General features: G+C 38.5%; 1 protein-coding gene across 4 annotated transcripts in view; it reads left to right on the top strand.

The window, feature by feature from the left end:
- Positions 1–4,590: 4,590 nt before the first annotated feature.
- The window catches only part of mast4 (microtubule associated serine/threonine kinase family member 4), a 94,929-nt gene continuing 79,191 nt past the window's right edge, over positions 4,591–20,328 (top strand). For all 4 annotated transcript variants that reach the window (XM_078270686.1, XM_078270685.1, XM_078270687.1 and 1 more), the window contains exon 1: positions 4,591–5,103. In XM_078270686.1, coding sequence (XP_078126812.1) covers positions 4,891–5,103 — 213 coding nt within the window. In that variant the 5' untranslated portion in view covers positions 4,591–4,890. The remainder of the gene's footprint in view (positions 5,104–20,328) is intronic.

The raw sequence follows: 20,328 nt of genomic DNA, 5'->3' as shown, positions 1-20,328 counted from the left end.
GCCTTGAAGTCGACGTTGGGGGCTTAAAACACCATTGAGCCATGTTAACAAGACACAATGAGCAACACTCTGTTTTGATTGTATCTCAGTATATTTCAAGATACGCATTCAAATCCATAAAGACATGCATACAGTTTAAAGAAGCGGTCGCAATTTCATAAATGAACAGTCATACTAGGAACAACAGGTCATATCTGAACTGAAGTTCAGATATGACCTGTTGGTGTTTTTCTTTCACATGTTTTACTCGAAAACTATTTTGACTTAAAGCTACAGTCAACCTAAACAAAAATGTTAGTGTTTCTGTAAAAAAAAAAAAGTTTAAATGCTGAGAAAGATAGTATGACAATGTGTTTACCATTGTTGTCCTCTTGATACTGCTAGTTAGTGTAACATAAGCTATCTGTAAGTGGAGTGAGGTTTGACAGGCATACAGTTTACTATGTTCACCATCTTAGTGTAGCAAGTTAGCATGCTAACATTTGCTAATAAGCACTAAATACAGCTGATGCTGATGAGAGTTGCTATTAGTTTTGCAGGCAGTTGGTCATATACAGACATAGTGAACACATTCAAATGTTAATGTTACGTCTTTCTGGGTATAGTTTTTATTTGTCTTTAGTTTCATCCAGTTTTTCTTTCCTATCTTTTCCCTTTGTTTTGTGCCATTTAGGATGTGACTAAAACATGTTTTGATTTGCCATTTGAAAAAGGGATTTTTATACCCAAGAGAAAAAGGCAGGGGTGAGAGGAGCAGTGACCCTCGGGCATCACGTTGGTCAAATGACAGTTTTAGCCTTTTACAGTCAGCCTTAAGCTTGAAAGCTCTGTTTTCACCACAAGATAAGTGTCTGGAAAACATCAACTGAGGGGAAGTGATTCCGTGGTTTAGATAATAATGACAACTCTCACTGCTGTATTTTAAATTTTAAATGAGCGCTGTCTCTTCACTGTCAAGCCTACTTAAAACAGGTGTCTTTCTGCGACTGGATGGCCTTTTTTCAGTGGATAGAAAAGATAAAAACTTCCAACCTGAATCAAAAACCAATAATAGCTCAGTGAAGGGTCAGTGTTTTATTTAACCAGGGGCAGGGAGGGTTTGTACTCATTCAGTTGATACAGTCATCTGCTAAATAATTATGTTCACTGACAACGCCTCTAAGACAAGCAAAAGCTTATTCAGGTAGCATTTCAAATATGCTGATGTTTAGCAGGTGTAATGTTTATCAATCTGAAAAAACTGGCTGGCTGGTGAGCAGACATGCAAGTTAGCAATTTACACAGGATCTTTAGGAATGTCAACACTTTCTCAGCTGTTGACACGTCAGATATTCAACACTAGATCAAGAACTGGCTGCTTTGTATAAGGGCTTAACACCTCAGTAGACTGTTTACTCTATGGAGCTCAGTGTACTGTACCATGACTTGATGTGGTAGATACAGATTATGAAGGGAGGAAGCTTTTTTAGGTCCACTGCATGAACAGTAAAGCTAGAGGGAAAAGAAAACACACAAACTGACAGGACTATGACACAAACTGACAGGAAAAGCACAAGCCGATCTGACAACAGACAAAGGAAACACAAGGACTAAATACATTGGGTAAGAGGTGACACAGCAGGTGAAACACATTAGGAGAGACACAATAATCAAAAAAGGTGGGAAAACACAGGAAGTAAAACAAGACACGACAAGACAGAAAACTAGACTATCAAAATAAAACAGGAAACAGAACATAATACAAAACAGGGAACAGAAATATACACAACGAAATAAACACAGTACACTGAATACATACAGAACAAATATACAACACAGGAGACAGCAACAGAAATAAACACACAGGAAATAGAAGCAAAAGGCAAAGCAAAATACCGAAACCATAACAATATTGTGCTTTTAGGGTGACTTTGTAACATCTGTCCGGGGGTTGCAGATGACGAACTCTGGCACATTTACCTGCCAAAAAGTTTATTAATGTGCACTGTCCCTGTTAAATAAACCAATAAATAATCTTTGATGTTCAACTGTAACCATTTTAAGATCCCAGAATCACTGCGACAAAAGTTGCTTGTTTTATAACAGAACTGCATACAAAACAAAATAGTCAAAAGACAAATACAATTGTAAAAGACAAAATAGGCAAGAGACAGCCTTACGTGTTTACCATGTTTGTGCCTCTGTAAATTTGTTTCAATATCAATTAGATGAATATTGACTTTTTAATTGAAACTGCAAAGAGTCTCGTTTCAGAGGAGACCAGGATCAGGACTGAAATGAAAAGGGTTCAAGAATAGCGCAATAGCAAAAATACCACTTTATTTTGGGTATGTCATTATCGGGCTTAGTGTCTTTTAGAGAGACTATAAACAAACTCTACTAATAATAGTGGAAACGATTCCCTTTGCTTATGAACACTGATCCATAAACTGAGTGACAGGATTAATGTGGTGGGAAGTCATGAGCATATGTTGGCAAACAAAGACATGTTCTCCGGGTGTAGCCACTGACATCATACAGTATGTGGGTGTAATACTGTAGTAAAGGTGCTGTAGGTAGGATTGGGAAGATCCAGGACTTAGCCAACACATTTGAACATCAACAACTTCTCAGTCCCTCCCCCCCTTTCTGCTAAAGCCCAAAACGGTCTCCTAAGCCCCTCCCCCCACAAGGGAGAATGAATGCATGTGCATGAGCAGTGATTGACACGCAGTTAGACACCCCCCCTGGCCATTATTTGGTGCATCTGAACAGGGAGCTGTGGATTTTACAGGCTGTAGGTGATGCCAGAGGAGCCGGATTATCTGCTTCATGTAGTTCTACTCGAACTTAGGGTCAGTTTCAGCAAATATGACAGAAAGTTAGTTTTATAAGTCTTACCTACGGCACCTTTAACAGAGTCAGTAATGATGATACATTCACTGGTGGCCTGGGATCCTCTGGGACTGAACTCTTGCAAGTTTGCTTCCAATTAAAGTTAAATGAAGATGGTTGAAGGGATGAAATCTATAAAAAATATTTTTCATCTTGTGTGTTGCTTTTGGATGTGTTAATGACCTGTTTATGAGCTCAGAGAAGAAAATCTATCTCAACTAATGATCAATGCAGTAAACCCTCTTGTTGTGGTGCCTTTGCCCCTCTTTCCTTATAAGCAATGACTAAATGGCCAGCTATGTTTATTATTAAGGGCCTGCAGATTGAGTGTATGTTTTGAAATAACGGGCTATTTTCTATCATTAAAGTATAATATCCTTTTTGTGATTTACAGTAATTGCAAATATTTGTGTCCATAATAAAACCAGCTTCCCAAATTGGTTTTCCTAATCCAAACAAAGATGGAAGCCGGAAAATGCATATATCTGTGAACAAATTGCAAACAAAATAACAAACAAAATTAAACATTCAGTTATCAGTTATGTTGATATATATATATATATATATATATATATATATATATATATATATATATATATATATATATATATATTTATATAGCAATGTTCCTTTCAAATACTTTCATTCAAAATAACATGTTAGTATTTTGTGTTTTCCATAAAAGAGCAGGGGCATATGCCATTTCTGGCTACCTGGATAAGGAAATACTGTCACAATTTAAGAAATGGGTTAAAACCCTTTTTATTATTGTGCATCAGATGGGATATTTATTTATCCTGATATGAAAAGTCTTTTAGGACTATGTTCCTTCAGAACAGCAGTTAGTGAACGTGTTTACATGCACACGAGTATGTGTTGCACATGTAAACATCACATCCTGTTCAGAAACTTGGATAAGATCTTATAAAACTGTAAGAAGCAGAGACATGGCCAAGTATGAGGACACATACAAGGAATTTGACTTTGACTTTGCTTTGCAATGTACTAACACACAGTCCCAAGAACAATTTTCAGGAAGATATAGAAATAGACAAAAAACAAGGACAACAAAGCTGAACAATGATAGGTGTACATAAACATTTAACTATAATGTACATACAAGTACATGAAGAATAAATAAATAAAAGTGTAAATGAAGATATATATAAAGCAACAATGAACAACAATAAACAATGACTAGATGCAAGGCAAACTGTTGCTGTAAATTGCAATTAAGAATACAATAGTGCAAAATTATCTTTTAAACTAACAAACATCATATGTCACGGCTCAATTCAAATGAGATAAAAAACATAAACGTGACGAATCCCTTATTATAATCCAGTAATTTAATACATATGTTTCTGAAATGTGCCCTTACCCATAAGACTACTTTTACTTTTGGTACATTGTGTATATTTTTATGCTCATACTTTTGTACTTTTACTAAAGTAAGAATTTGAATGCAGGACTTGTAACAGAGTATTACTACACTGTGGTATTGCTACTTTGACTTTAGTAAAATCTGAATACTTGTTCCACCACTGGTCGCACTTACTTGCTGACCACTTCCTATATGGCATGGACTGAAGAGCTAAAGGTGATTATAACTGCCTCTGTTTGGTTTTGAAGCAGCAGTAATCTGATTGGTCCGCCCCAGCACGTTGTGGGCGGGTTTTATTTTGTGTCTGCAGGCTCGACTTGTGCATTCATGAAGGCAGTGACAGCATGGACTCACGCTGTTTGGAAAGTAATGCACTACAAAACCTAGAGAGAGGCAACTTTTAACTGAAGTGGAGACTTCAGCCTAACGCGCACATTCATATTTAACTGGGTCGATAAGTATTTTAATATCACTATCACAGACTTTCCGCAACGTCGTGACTTTGTTTTTAACCGTGGTATCCTTTTATGGGCTCGCGACCTATAACCAAAATGTACTCACTGGACAGGTGCGTTGACAGGTTAATTAATCTTAATCTTTGAATTGGGTTGTTATTGCTTTGATATTATAAAATGGAGCAGAAACGTCATTTGTCGTGTGGAAGTGAGTCGTCGTCGTCCGGTTCGAACACCTTGTCCGAGGGAGAAGAGAGGACGCCCTTCCTGGACAGGAAAGTTTCTGGAGATGGAGATGACGGCCACAACTCGGACTTTGAAAGTGTTAACGAAGTGGAGGACGACAAGGAGACACCAAGAGAAGAAGAAAGTGAAGACGAAGACGAAAAGGTAAACACCCACACTACTAGGCTGCAAATTTGAGGTGAAAATTCAAATGTATGGTTTGTTTGAAGTGTGTGCTCATGTTAAATACAAACTAGCTCACACTCATGCGTGCCAGTAATCATTTTAATCCCTTTAACACTTCTGAAGACAGCATTACACACTGCATTATTGTAGCTCCTGCTGTCAAAATACTTGTAAACAACCATCTGCATAAGCTCAGTGTCTGAAGTCATGTTTGGTAGTCTTGCATGTCATGAAGTCAGTGCAGGCTAAGTATAATTCATGCTAAGTGCTTGTTAGACTTCATCCACTCCATTTACAAGTTATACTTATCATCCAGTCTTTCAGTACAGTGAAGTGCTGCACTGCTCTCTGTTTTGACTATGATGAGTCCTGAGTCATTCAGTCAACTGTAGTGGATGATTGCCATATGAGCACTGCTTATACATGGTTTTTGATTGCCTAACTTTAGCTCCAATGTGTGCCTGTCATATATTACCATTACTGAAGGTATTACCAAATTCTTCAAACCCTCCTCTAACCATCTGGATGAAAAACATATTCCATCTGCTGCATGTATGTTTATGTGACTGGTTGACTGCAAAATCGAATTTGTTTGAATTGAATCAAATTGAAAAACAGATTTATAACCTGTTTGTGAAGTTGAGCCTCTTTTTTTTTCCTAATCCAAACAAAGATGGTAGCCAGAAATGATGTGTGTGTTGTTACTCAATGTTTTCAACATGAACAAAAAAATAAATGTATTATCAGTAGTCTAATACAACGTTCTTATATTTTGTCCACCTTATTTCTATCAATGAGGGTGGACTAAATATTCGACCCACCACTCAGGATAACATAACATAATTCAACAGAACCACAAACCAAAGCTGCTCTAAAACTCATCCTTAAGGAAATACCTTCATGACAGCGGTCAGTGTTGGTAAATGACCTTCTGGGTGTTTGGTTTTTCGGAAAATCTGATGTTTAGCTCTGTGACTCGAATGTAATGGTAATACATGGGAGGCACAAACCGGGGCTAGCTACACTTTAATCTTGTAAAGGAGCATGCATATATTGTGGCGTTTGTTCAGGAAACAGATGGGGAAAATGAGGAAGACAAAATTCATGTCTCAGCTTTAGCTTTTTAAGTGTTTTCCGGAAGACTTAGGTGCACATATTTTGGTGACAGGTTATTTTAATTTAAAAAATAAAATAGAATGCATTTTTACAATATTTTGGACCATTTTTAGCATCTCATTGTATACAAACTTGGAAAAGAGAGAGCAGATAATAAATAAACAACACGCAAAAAGCTTAAAGACAAAACTTGCTAAAGAAGTAACCAACTACAGACCATTAGATATGGAAAAAGTAATTTAGTTTTGATGCTCTTCACATTGATTTCATATTTATTCAGCTAGGTGGTACGGCCCAAAGCGGATTGGGTGCTGTGTTAGCCCTATAATTGTAGGGAACACCCTGATGCTGCTGCAGACTAGTTTGACTGGCTCGGATGAGCACAATGCACACCTGATGCATGCAGGGTGTGTTTGTCACCTGACCTACATAAACATTTTCCCAATTTTAATATCATGCAGCATGACTTCAGGCTGTAGGTGTGGCGGACTGTAATCTCTTATAAAGTCCAATATAAGCAATGGGAGAATACAGAAGATTGCATCATTATCCAGGTATTACTCCACCCCCACCCCCCTTTGTCATGGAAGTTGGATTTGCACAGACCTGCAGACATGGAATATAACTAATTTCATTCCTTTTGTTTCTCCACGCTACGACTGTTAAATCAGTATTTGTAAGTGTATCAGACTCTCCAGCATGCACCCACATCCCCTGGAACATACCCCCTGAGTGGTGTCATGGTTGCAAACATTGGTGCTTAACTAATTTGGTTTGGCTGGATAACAGTTTAACAGTCCATTAGCTAAATAGAATTTAGATATCACAGATGAAGGGCAAGGACTAATACAGTCTCTTATTTCATTCTCTTTCAAAGTGAACTATTCTACGTGATTAGAATACATACTGAATATTCAACTGTGGAGAATTGTTGGGTCTCTGTAAATTATAGAGTTTGGTCTAGACCTACTCTATCTGTAAAGTGTCCCGAGATAACTTACGTTATGATTTGACTTTATAAATAAAATTGAATTGACTGAAATGTGTGATTTTTGCCCTTTTTGGACAGCAAATGAAATACGATTTCCCAAAAATAGTTTTACTAAAATTAAACCAAATTTAAACAGACTTCAAAAGCAAGAGCCAGAGCAGCATGCATTGAACCGTGTGCCCTTTGCGCCTGATCCCTTTTGAAATGTCAGTTTGAAGTTCATTTAAAACCAGTGACCTCTCGCTGGCCACAGAAGAGGAGATGTAATTTGACCTGTTATACTGCACTAGATAGACCTGTCACTGGCCAAAACACCAGAAAGCAGCTTAGGTAACCTGCCAGCAGCCTTCCAGTGGTATTGCTACAAGGATAATCGTGGAATCCTGACACTTGACCCATGTTTTGCTGCTGTGAAGTTAAAGAAGGAAAGACTTTTTTTTACTTCTGAGAACTCGCATGACGTCTCCTTTCCAGACTTGTTTTAAGGTATCAGATACTTACTACGGTGGTGCTTCACGGAGTTTTTCACAATGTTTGTTTGATGCCTATCTTCACAAAATCAGTGTGGTTGCATCTTTGTCAATCCCAGACATCTAAATCTGTCCAATGCTGTGGGCAGTGATAGAGAACATTACCTATGGCCAGGATGAGATTATCCCACACATAATGCTTTCTTACATGCACACGATAAAATAATAGCAATTGATTAGAATGGAAAGCATACAGTCCAGATTAATAAATGGATTTTGGCCCAGGAACTGCTGCTGTTTATGAACTGCTGCTGTCAATTATGATCTATTGCAAGTTTAATATTGGTGTCCGTAGCAATTGCTCCTGTTAATCAGTTCATCGTTTAACTCATATTTTTCGGCAGCAAATCCCAACCCAAAAAAGCCAAAACATTCAAAAAGGCCAAACATTCATTGGTTCTAGCTTCTCAATTGTGATGACTTTCTGAATTGTTTTCTTCTATTATAAATTATATATCTTTGGACTGTTAGTCGGACAAAACAAGCAATTTGAAGACGTCCCCTGTTTAGGGAATTGTGGCAGGTATTTTCACTATGTTATGATATTTCATATTAGGGCTAAACCTAACCATTGTTTTTATTATTGATTAATCTGTTGATTATTTTCTCGATCAATCGACTAATCGACATTGGTGGATCCATAAAATGTCCTAAAATGGTCAGAAAAGGCCTATCATAGAGTCCAACAGTCCAAAACCCAAAGATATTGAGTTTATAATCGTAGGAAACTACATTGAGGAGCCATCAAATATTCACATTGGAGAAGCTGAAACCACCACATTTTGGCATTTTTGCAAAAAAAAAGGGCCTAAAAATGATTGACTATTAACCAATAAATCGACACATCATTGCTGCTCTACTTTATAGAATTAACAATTAATTGATTAATCAAGATAATAGTAAGCAGTGGTGCGTGTTAAGAGGAGCTCTAGTCACGAAACGTATGGCACAATGGTAGATAACATCTATTTTTTTTCAGGAGAGAGTTTGAGGCAGTTCTGTAAATGACATCACTAAAATCGAGAATTGGTAAAATTGTCATTTTCACCAAGGCGAGTTTGGCAGCGTGGGTGAAATAGGCCCTGTTGCGGAAGAGGAAACCGATCCTGGACTTAACTTTAGATTGAAGGTGAGTTATGTGTTGCTGGAAGGAGAGGGAACTGTCTAACGAGACATCTAAGTATTTGTACACTGCCACGTTTTCTAGTTCCAACCCATCGAGCGTGGTAATACTAATCGGGTGGGCAGGGGTGGGCAGCAAATGATTGAAAAGCATGAACTTGGCTTTGCCAGAGTTTAGCAGTAGTTGTAGGTTTCGGAAAGCAGTGATGAATGGCGTTGAAGCTCTCCTGGAGGTTTGATAGCACAGTATTCAAAGAGGGGCCGGATGTGTACAGGATTGTGTTGTCTGCGTCGACAAAAAAAATCGAAGGATATTTAATTAGGGTTGGGTACCGTTTGAATTTCCGATGCCGAACCGGTACTTTTAAAATGATTCCGATTCCTGAACCGATTCTTGAAAAACTGAAAAATGACATCAAAGAAAGGCTCTTTAATGGAGTTAAATGATAAAATTAATATATATATACATATATATATATATATCTATATACATACATACATTTTTAAAGTACTTAAATATATAATAAGTAAACCTATGTCACCTAACACATAACTACAATAATTTAACAAATAACAGTAACAACAAAATAAATGTTGAAATGTTGAGTTGGTATACCAACCAGCTTCAAACGTTAGCAGTTCTTTTGCAGAAAAAGGACCATATTTGCCTTCTCTGTCAAGATAAGACACCTCTCCTGACTTTTTGCATGTCCTGCACAGGAGAAAACACTCTCAGGTGGTGTCCAAGAGGCCTGTACACACAGGTATGAGTTTGAAAGAGCAGACAATTTGGGTAAATGCTGTCCCGCTTCTCCCACCACCAGGCTACAGGGTCTTGCCCTGAACGATAGACTAGCAGAGCAAGTGTAATATGTTTACTAGCGATCACGTGCAGTGAATGGTTAATATGCCTTTATGTCCGTTTTGGTGAGCCCAGGGGGAAAATATGGCATTTTAAAAGTAGCCTACATTTACGATAGCTAGCTTACTGTAGACTACAGAGAAAGTGTGATATTTTACGTCCATTTCAGAGCGTGTACAAAAGGCCGTTTATCAGCCGTGATAGTAGAGTGCATGTCCGAGAATAGCGCAGACACAATCAATCAATTAATCGGCTTAATTGTTGCAGCTCTAGTCTGTTTGTTTAAAGCTGAGTTTACTATAGAGCAGTGATTCTCAAAGTGGGATCTGTTAAAAGTTTTCAGATATTATCATGATATACTGTACATTTTCTATATTTACAAAAGGCTTCGTAGTTCAACGAACAACACAACTCTGTGGTGAATAGCTGGGCCGACTGATCTAGTGTAAATGAACCCTTACTCTATGCTTTACCTGCATGTAGGACTATTACAAATAGTTCTAGGTTTTAGATAATACTTAACCCACAGTGAGTTTGGCACACTGCTGGCCAAGGTACACAATCCATCAATGTGTTAAACATTGTATTACTTAGTTCTATATATGTCCTGCTGCTTTTGTATCCCCCCATAATTATAAATCCTCTGTTCCCATACTTTCTCATCTCTACCTCTCATGTTGTGATAGCAGAGTACGAGAATTGCCGGTTGTGTTTTGCTTAATCCCACCTTTTCCTATTTGGTTTTCTTGCATTTATATTTGCTGCAACAACAAATGCATATACCACAGAGGATCAGGATCAAGCTGTGTTTATCCTTAAATGTTTGACTTTTAGCACTGTATGATATTTTAAACCAGTATTCCCACCATAGTATGATAAGTACTACAAACTTGTAGTGGGCAGGTCACTTTGGCATAGATCAGAGAACGTATTACAGTGATTATTTCTTGTCTTTCTACATGTTTACTTATTCAGTCTTGCAGGTGTTTTTGTAGTACAGTAATTACTTGACAATCAGGTGGATTATCTTCAGTACAAAGAGTGAGCATCAACATCAACTAAATGACTTCCTCGCTGGTGGGGTGAGATAGAAAATGCATGGCGTCATGCGCTGCCCATGCCACCCAAGCATCCAAGCAAAACACGGGTAAAGTTAGTTTATAGGGCCTTATCATACCTGAAAGTCCAAACTAAGGTTCACGTTGCTCCAGTTAGTTTTAGTTTCAAATTGCATTTATGCAAGCGCACTAAATAACTATACATAACATACTCTTAAAAACCCACTGTTCACTACCTGGCAGCAAGCATAGTCTTTCCATCAAATGTATTGTACCATTTAAAGGTTTGTTTGCTTGTAACACTCTTTTCATTTGCTTTATTTTTGTGACATTGAATTTATTACACTGACTTTACATCCATTCATCTTTATCCACCACCCAACAGGCAGCTGCTGTCAACTGATAGATTCAACCCCATGTTTACCCATGCGTGTGTAATACACTGAATGATGTACTGTATGGAGCAGTCAAATCATTTACTGCACCTGCCAAATAGCAAATTACTTCCCTAAAAGCAAAATCAATAAGGTTAGAGGGCTGTAAAAAAAACACAACAACCCACATACAGAGATTAAAGAAATAAGAAAATCTGTCTCTACTAAAAGGAAATATCTTTCTCAGCACTTCCCTGTGGAGCAGTTTAGTTTGAACAAACCGGCACATTCTGCAGTGAGTAATGAGTTTGTTCAAATGAGAACTAACCATGTGTGACAATTGGCACTCAGCAAACTGCATTAACTGGATGATTTAAACAACTAGAAAGCTTTGTTGAACTAGAGCTGCTCCGTTTAGGTTAGCAGGACACTCATTTATCTCAGGAAAGACATGTTCATTTGGTCTCTGGCTGTGTTTAGCATGCAGGACATTGCAAAGGACATTCTGGAGGGAGATTTGTTTGTTTAAAAATGTCTGTATGATAAAGATAAATTGTTTTTGTGGAGGCTGAGTCCCTGTTTATACGAATACGCTCGCGGGTGAAAAACGACAAAATATTTTATCAGATGTGCCTTTCGTTTAGACGGCGACGGCATTTTTTTGGGGCTTAAAAACGCGAAAAAGTGAAACCACCCTCCAGAGTGGAAATCTTAAACACGCGCGTTCCCGTCTAAAGGGTAAAAAGTGTGTGTGTGTGTGTGTGTGTGTGTGTGTCAATAACTCCACCTCCTCCTCTGTCCAGACAAAATTGCCAGCTTTTGTTGTTCGCTTCGCGCTACTATGGAAAGGAGAGGGAGGGAGAGAGGAGGAGGAGGAGAGGGAGACAAGTAGAAGGAAGGTTCTACGCAGGCGCGCGGACTTGGTGGATCACATTTCACACACTTTTGCGTCGCCATATGCACGCAGATTTCCCCCCCCCAGAACGCTCGTCTAAACGCGGAATAAAAAGAACGTAACGCCACTTTTGCGTTTTCTCTTCAGATGGTTTCCGTCTAAACATAGCCTGAGAGAAGTCGTTTTAGATTCCCGTTTCATACACTTTACAGCACCACCATATCCTTTCTCTAACTATGTAATCAAAATAAACACATTTGGTGCTTTTTGTTTTTTTTCTGTTGATCAACAGAAAGTAAATCACTCACTGGTTTTCCCCCTAATGCCTTTTTTAAATCCCTTCAAGTCTTCACTACATATGTTATGTAAGTTGTTATCATTTACATCCATATAACTGCACTGGTTGGCAGAAATTGTAGTTTTGAATCTGCTTCTTAAATACTTAATTGCCAGTCATTTTGCATTGATGTAGGGGCAACAGTAAAAACCAACGGGACCTTGGTGATACGACTAAGAAATTGGTGATTCAACTGGAGATTTTTTTTGTAACACAGATTTAAATTGTGACATTTTGGTGGTCTTCCTAATTTAATTCCTAATTTTGAACAACCAAGTCAAGCTGTTTGTTAGTCTTTATTTCCTTTCTACCATCTGTTTCAATCTGACATAATCTTTGGTTTAGAGGGCCTGTTCCCTAAAGTCGGAAGGGCAACTGCCATGCATGGCACTCGTGCTCTTGGTGTATCAATATTTGCTTCTGTTTGACAATATTTAACTCTCTCTGCAATAGCTCTGTTCCTGTGCTGTGCCCCTAAATAAACGGCCATTTATTTAAGCAGTCTGCCAGTCAGGGTGATTAGAGTAATGTGTCCGTGTCAGTGCATGCTTTCTGGAAAAGTTTTAGTAGAATATTATTTATATTTTGCTTCTGGGAGATGCACAGATTTCTGGTGAAGAATAAAAAAAAAAATATATATATATATATATTATTTGATATAGTATAGACTGCATTTTATATATATATAATGCAGTCTATTCTCAAAGCATCATTATATGCTACCTGTAATCTTTTCATGCTTCCCTTCTTGTAATTAACCCACAAGTGTGCAGTATACAGAGGTGTTCAATTTGCTTTAAACAAAGACATTTTTACAGCATCAGAACACATACTAAACCTACGTGCAATGATATTTGCTTGTGCATAAATCTTACAGCACTGCCTTTTAAATATCATAATCATCCACAATTTTTATCTGTAACAAAATGCCCTAGATATTTCACTCTGTTACAGACCTCGAGATCATTGCCCGCCAGTTTGAAAACTGGAAATTTCAGTCTCTGATCCTCTTTGGTGCGACAGATCAACACAACACTTGTTTTTTTTTTTTGTTTTTTTTAAGTCTTATGTTGATGAGATATGATTTGCACATTATGAGGAATGTAACACAACAAGATTATTGAAGCAAACAACACAGTTCCTAATTCACTCATTCCTGACAATATCCCTGTTACCCATGTTGCAGAATTAAAAAGGATTCTTGGCTGAATATTTCTTGCAACATGAAGCCGCTGTTTACACTTGTTGGGCCCCAATGAGATTGCTTTTAAAAACAACAACAGTATGTCTCATGTCATGGTTGAATCAGAGACACAAAAACAACCCTAGTTGTTCCCAGATGCACATCATGTTTATAATTGTATCAGTTTTTCCCTGGCCTACGGCCTATTGGTACACCAGGTTTTACAGAATGCATAAAATAATCTCCCAAGGCACTCTGCTAAAATGCAGGAAAACATGACTTCCTTGGTGGAAGACATAATGCATGGTTTAATTCTTTACATGCAGAAGATAAGAAATCCTAACATGGTCAGTGGTATGAACTTGGACAAGGAAAGCAATCCTGTATTTTTCCAACTGTAGATCATGTCAACACAGGAAACTGAATTCCCCTGAGAACACACAAAGTTTAAATACTCAAAGCTGAAGATTTTCTTTAGTTCATGAAAGGACAGTGTCAGTGTAAGGAGAAAAATAAAGTGTCCATTGAGTGACAGAAATGTGAATTCAGAGCATAAAGAGGTATTTGAATTTGAGCCGTGAGACTTCTAAGCGTGCTGTTTTCCTCATGAGTAAAGATTCTCAGTGCAGAAAGTGAGGGAAGAGAGATTTGGGCCAGAGTGGAGTTCGGGGAGAGTTGAAGTAGACAGATGTTGGGTGACGAGGGCGACCAGAACATAGTTTGCTCTACTGCAGTTGACCCTGAGAAAAAGAGCGATGAACGTGTTCCTTATCTCAAGACTTCATTGAGTTCAGTTCACCAAGATGTTGAAGCATTGTATGAAATGACCATCACATTGTATAATTGCACCATGCGTTTGTTTTGTAGGCTACTGAAAAGGAAATGGGGAAAAAAGGATTAGCCTATCATGTCGGACCATCGGAAGCATCAGCAACATTAAGCTCTTTAAACAGTCCCTCCAGGATTTCGCGATGTCGCGATCGCGCCAATTCACGCAAATTCAACCAATCACCGCGAATTAGGTGCTACTCGCAATTTTGACCAATCACCGCAACTCTTTCGTACGTTTGACCAATAACCTTAAGGTTCCCTCGACTTCAACCAATCACAGCAGTCCCACGTGCACTCTGAGAGCCAATGACCAATCTGCAGTGAGAACAGGTTGATCATTTCCGTGTTTTTGATATGAAGACGAGACGTGTGTGTGACTCATTTACCAACAAAACGTACAGCGAAAGACCGTGCAAAACATTTCAGACCGTCCGATACATTTTAACATCAATGTAGACTTAAACGATTTAAAATTCCCTGGCTGTCGGCTCTCTGCAGCGGGTGGGGCTACTGCTCCGTACCCCCCGGGACACACACACACACACACACACACACACACACACACACACACACACACACACACACACACACAGTGTTTCACAAACTCCCGGGCAGTTCAGGGCTTGTGTTTGGTATTTTAAAACTTTCTTGTGGAAGCGATAAAGGCAGTGATGTAACTGTTTACTGTAAGGGATTCTCATACCTCCTCAAAACACAGTGCGGTGTGGGGTTGCGTTTCTCCAAACATTTTTTTCTGCTATTTACTTGCAATACAGGCGATAGCAACCCTATACTCTTCTAAGCGTCAACAAAGGGCTCTCACTAACTTTCAAAGGTTGTAAACTTATTTCCATTCGGAAGTAAATCCTTCTGCTTTTACCCCTTGATAAGTGCCAGCTTGTTTTCCGTTGGAACAATTCGATTATAGATTTAGATTTGAATGAAAAATAGATTTGAATGTTAAATTGCTAGCTGTTCCTGATTGGCTACTGTTAGTGTTTGTAATACCTAATTAAAGTTTGAATGGTACATATCTAGTCGTTCTGATTGGCTGCTGTTATTTAAATTGAATGTCAAATGGTTGCATTTTTTTAAACACCTGTAAATATAATTTCTATATTCACATGGCTTTTTAGATACCTGGGAAACTAATAAATATGTTGTTTGTCATTCAATGATATGATTTTTTTTTATTATTTGTGATAATAGTAACAATAATAGGCCTAATAGTAGGGCGTAATCATTAATATTCGGGGCAATTAGCCTACATTTTATTTGATGGGGGGCGGTTAGGGACCTGGATAATGGATAGGGGGGCGCTGGCACAAAAAAGGTTGAGAACCACTGCTTTAGACTAACTAAAATGGAAAAATGACTTGTTTTGATTAAAATGCCCTGTTGGTTGATGACACTCTGTTAGTGAAATACCAACCATGAGTGAAGTTATGTAACAGCACCACTCTGCAGTCTGTGGTGTACTTTTAAATGCAACAACAAGGACATCTACAGATTTGGGCTTTCAAAGCTGAATTTTGCCATGTCTTTGTAATTCAGTGTAGAGGGTCTAGACTTTTTCATCAACAGGATATTTCTCCATGAAAACCAAACTAAGTGATAGGGGGGGATTCTTGAAGTTTTGTTACTGTACCCATGCTCAGTTGAGTTTATGATTTTAGATGAGTGTGTTAGCATGTGTGAAAAATGTGATTTAATTATTACCAGTCTGTGTTATTCTCAATTGTTGGTTTGAATAGTATATGATAGAGTAACAATGGCAGGAAGAGCTGAAATAAAGGACAGCGATGACTGGAAAGAGGCAAAGTGTAAAAGCCTTTTTGATGTATGGCTTCTGTCTTCCTGTTTTACTGTAAATGTGTGCTCATTGTGTCTTAGCAACCAATGAAAGACACTAATAACAATTTGTTCACACTCGTAAAAGGTTCCTTTCTCCAATTCTCCCTTTGTACAACTGCTTTAGATTTGTTTTTTTAATGATTGAATCATGACTCAACTCTCTTCACCTTTGTAATTCAGGCGGCCATCGGTCCAAGTTGGGCTGACGGTGAGCGACCGTCGCCCTAGTTTGTGTGGTGTGTCCCGCACCAGTCCAAAGCGTCGGCCGTCGGCTGAACAGCCAATCCATCTGATTGAAAACGGTAGTGAGGATAGCAAACAAACCACAGTGAGAGCGCACACAGAAAGCTCTTTTCATTTTTCATCTCATCTGCTCAATCCAATACACACAAGAGCTGTCAAATTGGCCAAAAATTACATTTGAATGTTCCTTCTAAAAACACACAGGTTTGAACGATTGGAATAACAATTCTTGCACATTATCTCCATAAGATGGCAAACGTATGTACAACGAGATACATAACTACTTGTGTAGGTGTGATTATTTTAACAATAACATTTATTTTAGAAGATCTACACATTACAAAATAAACGTTAATAAACTAATATCCTATACCATGAAATTTAATATAAAGACCGTAATAGTCCTCCCTCTCTCTGCACCGTCTGCACTAGGGCTGTTGGAACGAATTCCGAAAGTCAAATATAATTTGAATAGTAAAAAAAGTCAATACTGTTCAAATGCTGAAATTACTATTTGAATGTGATTTCTTTTATAAATGTGTTGGCTAACGTTAGCAAATCTCCCTCTTCTCGCCTTGGCCTACTCACTTGTGAAAACGGAAAGCTTTTGTTATCTCACGTCTGATGAACAATGAGTTAGCGGGAGTAAGAAACACAAGGCATTGTGAGGTAGGGTAAATGCTAGATCATATCTGCTAGACGTGTCGACATATTTAGGTTTAGGCATGAGGAGTGTGGATTGGTTAGGGTAAGAATAACAGGATAAGCCAATCAGAGGCAGAGTAAGGCGGGCTACGAGCCACGTCCTGTGACGTCGACATGTCTAGCAGATCTGAGCTAGCATCTACCATGACGTAGGTCCCCCTTCAGGCTAATGTTGAAAGTTCCTCTAGTGGACAGAATGTGTTAACAACAACCACATGCTTATAATGGCATTGACAATGCATAAGTAGTGTAGTACACTTTAATAACAGGCTGCATTTAAACATTACACTTTTTGAATATTAAAAATAATAACATGAAATTTGAACGGTATTGTAGAGGAAGATTGACAACTCTCTAAACAATTAGCCCCCTAGCAAGCAAGCTAGCATACTAGCCAGCCAGCCGGCCTCTAAATTAGTAGAATGTAACAACTTATGATTTCATTCACATGCTCTTGTCACATCGTAGGAAAGCACGTTGCTTTCGCCACATGAGTGACAACTTTGTCCGACTGTTTTTCTGTAACCAGTGTAGCATGATGGCATGTTTAGTGGGGGGCAGTGTGGTCCCTCCGCCCCTCTCCCACCGCAGGGAGACTTCTTTGCTGAGAGATGACGGATGACAGCCCGGGAGATGGACAGTCTGGTTAGCCATCTAGTAGTGTAGACAGCAATAAAGCATGTGAATACCACTAAGTTTTCTCTGGCTGCCTTGCACTGTCGGAGTACTCGTTACTTGTCCTTGGGGACAATGTCCCTGGTGTGCAGCCTTGTTTTTTTGCTCTTTCAGCCTTGAATTTGCGTTGGAGGATATACAGTTCTTCCTGCTGCTCTTTTTGCTTGTCTTGTTTAGGTAGCTGTGCATGCTTGTGTGTATATACCGGTATAGAAAACGTGTCTCTTGTCTAAAGCTGATTGTCTTTACCCACCTCCAATGTATGCAGTTTTTGTAGTCTTGGCTGGTAAAGGTCAACAGTAGAAGCAAAACGTCTACTGAGGGTTTGCTCTGCTTTCTGCACTCTATCCACAGTATGTTGGAACCGTTCCCTATGTGCATTACATTTTATTTCTTTGTTTTCTCATAATTTCTCTTGCACATTGTCTGACTTGATTCATTTTTGTCTCTGCCTGGCTCTTTCCTTTTCCTTACTTCCACTGATCTACTTTATTACATCTTGCAGCTAGAGAGCCAGATATTTCCCTCAGGAGTTGGTAGAAACCAACAGAGCTAAAAGGGAGTGAATATTGGACTTACATTCACCACTTGGTCCGAAACACGAACGCAAATGTTGGTTTTTAACTGCTGGATACTGTGAATAGGTAACTGTTTTTTGCTAAGTTTGCTAAGTTTGCCATACCAACTAAAACAGTGATTTGTCAGTGATGTGCCCCCCCTCCCCCCAGAGAAGCAGTTATTGCTGGTTTAATGTATTAGTGATTAGTATAATGGATTATTCTCATGTGTTTGTGAGTGATAGAGTAGGAAGGAGTGTTTTGTTTCCAGCTAAACGGATATTGTGGTTTACGTGGTATCATTTACCACAGGGGCATCATGTTTTTGTAAATATTAGACTCTGTATTCTTAATAGAAAGTTGATGGTGCAACAGCACATAAATGTCTCCAGTTGTGGCACATTCTATGCAAGTTAAGGTTGCCTCATCTTTCAGTTGGTAAACCCAATCAACTTTTCGTGTATTGCAGTCCACCTTCTTCGTTTCTCTTGCTTGCTGTCTATTCTTTGCTTTGACAAAAAAAGGGTTGTTGCTACTAGTCATTGTGTGTGTGTGAAGCTGAGGGTGGAAAGAGGTTGGAGGAAGTAGGGGCAGGTCAGGTTTGATCTTGCTCTCAAAATCTCTTTGTGGCTCTCTGCTGCAGGGAGGGAGGAATGGTAGGTGAAAGGGCACTGGCTTCTGCCCAAATGGCAATGTGTGTGCTACCCGCTGTGCACACAGAGAGCCAACTGTTATTGGCTTATACTGCAGTGCTACCATGTAAGCAAGTTTGCATTTAAAGTGCTGGCAGCCACTTTTTAAATCAATGCAGATGTGTTGGACCAACAGAAATGTGACTAATATCCTCTAATAACAGAGCTTACTGTCAGGTCTCTTATAAATTGCCTAAATTCAGATAATCATGGGACAGGAAAAATGGTTTACTGATTACCCAAATGATCTTTTATAATTGGTTGATATTGATGGCCAAACTCAGCCGACCAAAAACATCATATGAAACTCTGGCCAGCTTTGGCAGCCCTCCACAGTTTTTACAGGGTCATATTTTTGTTTTGGTGCACCAACTGAATCAGGAAGATTTAGGAAAAAGGTTGCAAGGAATCCAAGGCGTATACAGTTTGTTGTCTTGGGTTTAAAATGGTCAGATTGTGCTGTATGCCATCATACTGGTTATTATAAGTAGGCAGCAAGAGTATACCTAATGGCCCTTTTGAAAGGTAAAAGCATTTTCTGCATCACATACTGCTCCTAAAGTAGTGTTGTTTGTCTTTTTTATATATTGATTAATTGATATTTCATGTTTGCATAGTCAAGTTAAAAGCAAATGTCACCAAAATATATTGCACGCCTCTAAACTTCAGACTTTGACCCAGTGCACAGATAGCAAGATGCAATCGCTGATTTTCATACTTGATTTTATCAGGTTAAAGTCATCTGCTGGTGATTATTAATATTATGTGATCTGCATGTAAAACAACTAAACAAACAAAACAGAAACATTACATTTCTTCTTATGTCTTTGTTAAATATATGCAATAATTCAAACACAAAATACCTTAATGAAAATACTGCACAAAGTTCTCACAGCAACAGCCTTGAAGGAAAGAAGATGAAGAAAGACAGTGAATTACAGCCACTTCTATAAAATGCATCTAATTTTCTTTGTAATGTAGAAACCTTACACATGGTGACACTACCATGTACTATGACCCGATTTAAGCAGAGCTTAATCGGGTCATAGTACATGCAACATGTACCACTGTGGTCCATGGTGTTCAGGCATAAAGACTGTAACGACCTGTCCTGAGAAAGCTGCTTCCATCTATAAACGATGTGACTGAATGATGCATAACTGAGCTGATTATAAAGGC

The sequence above is a fragment of the Sander vitreus genome, chromosome 16 (assembly GCF_031162955.1).
Source record: "Sander vitreus isolate 19-12246 chromosome 16, sanVit1, whole genome shotgun sequence".
In the NCBI taxonomy this organism is placed as follows: domain Eukaryota; kingdom Metazoa; phylum Chordata; class Actinopteri; order Perciformes; family Percidae; genus Sander; species Sander vitreus.
Note: the sequence above shows the minus strand (reverse complement) of the source record. Positions and strands in the feature narration are given on the sequence as shown.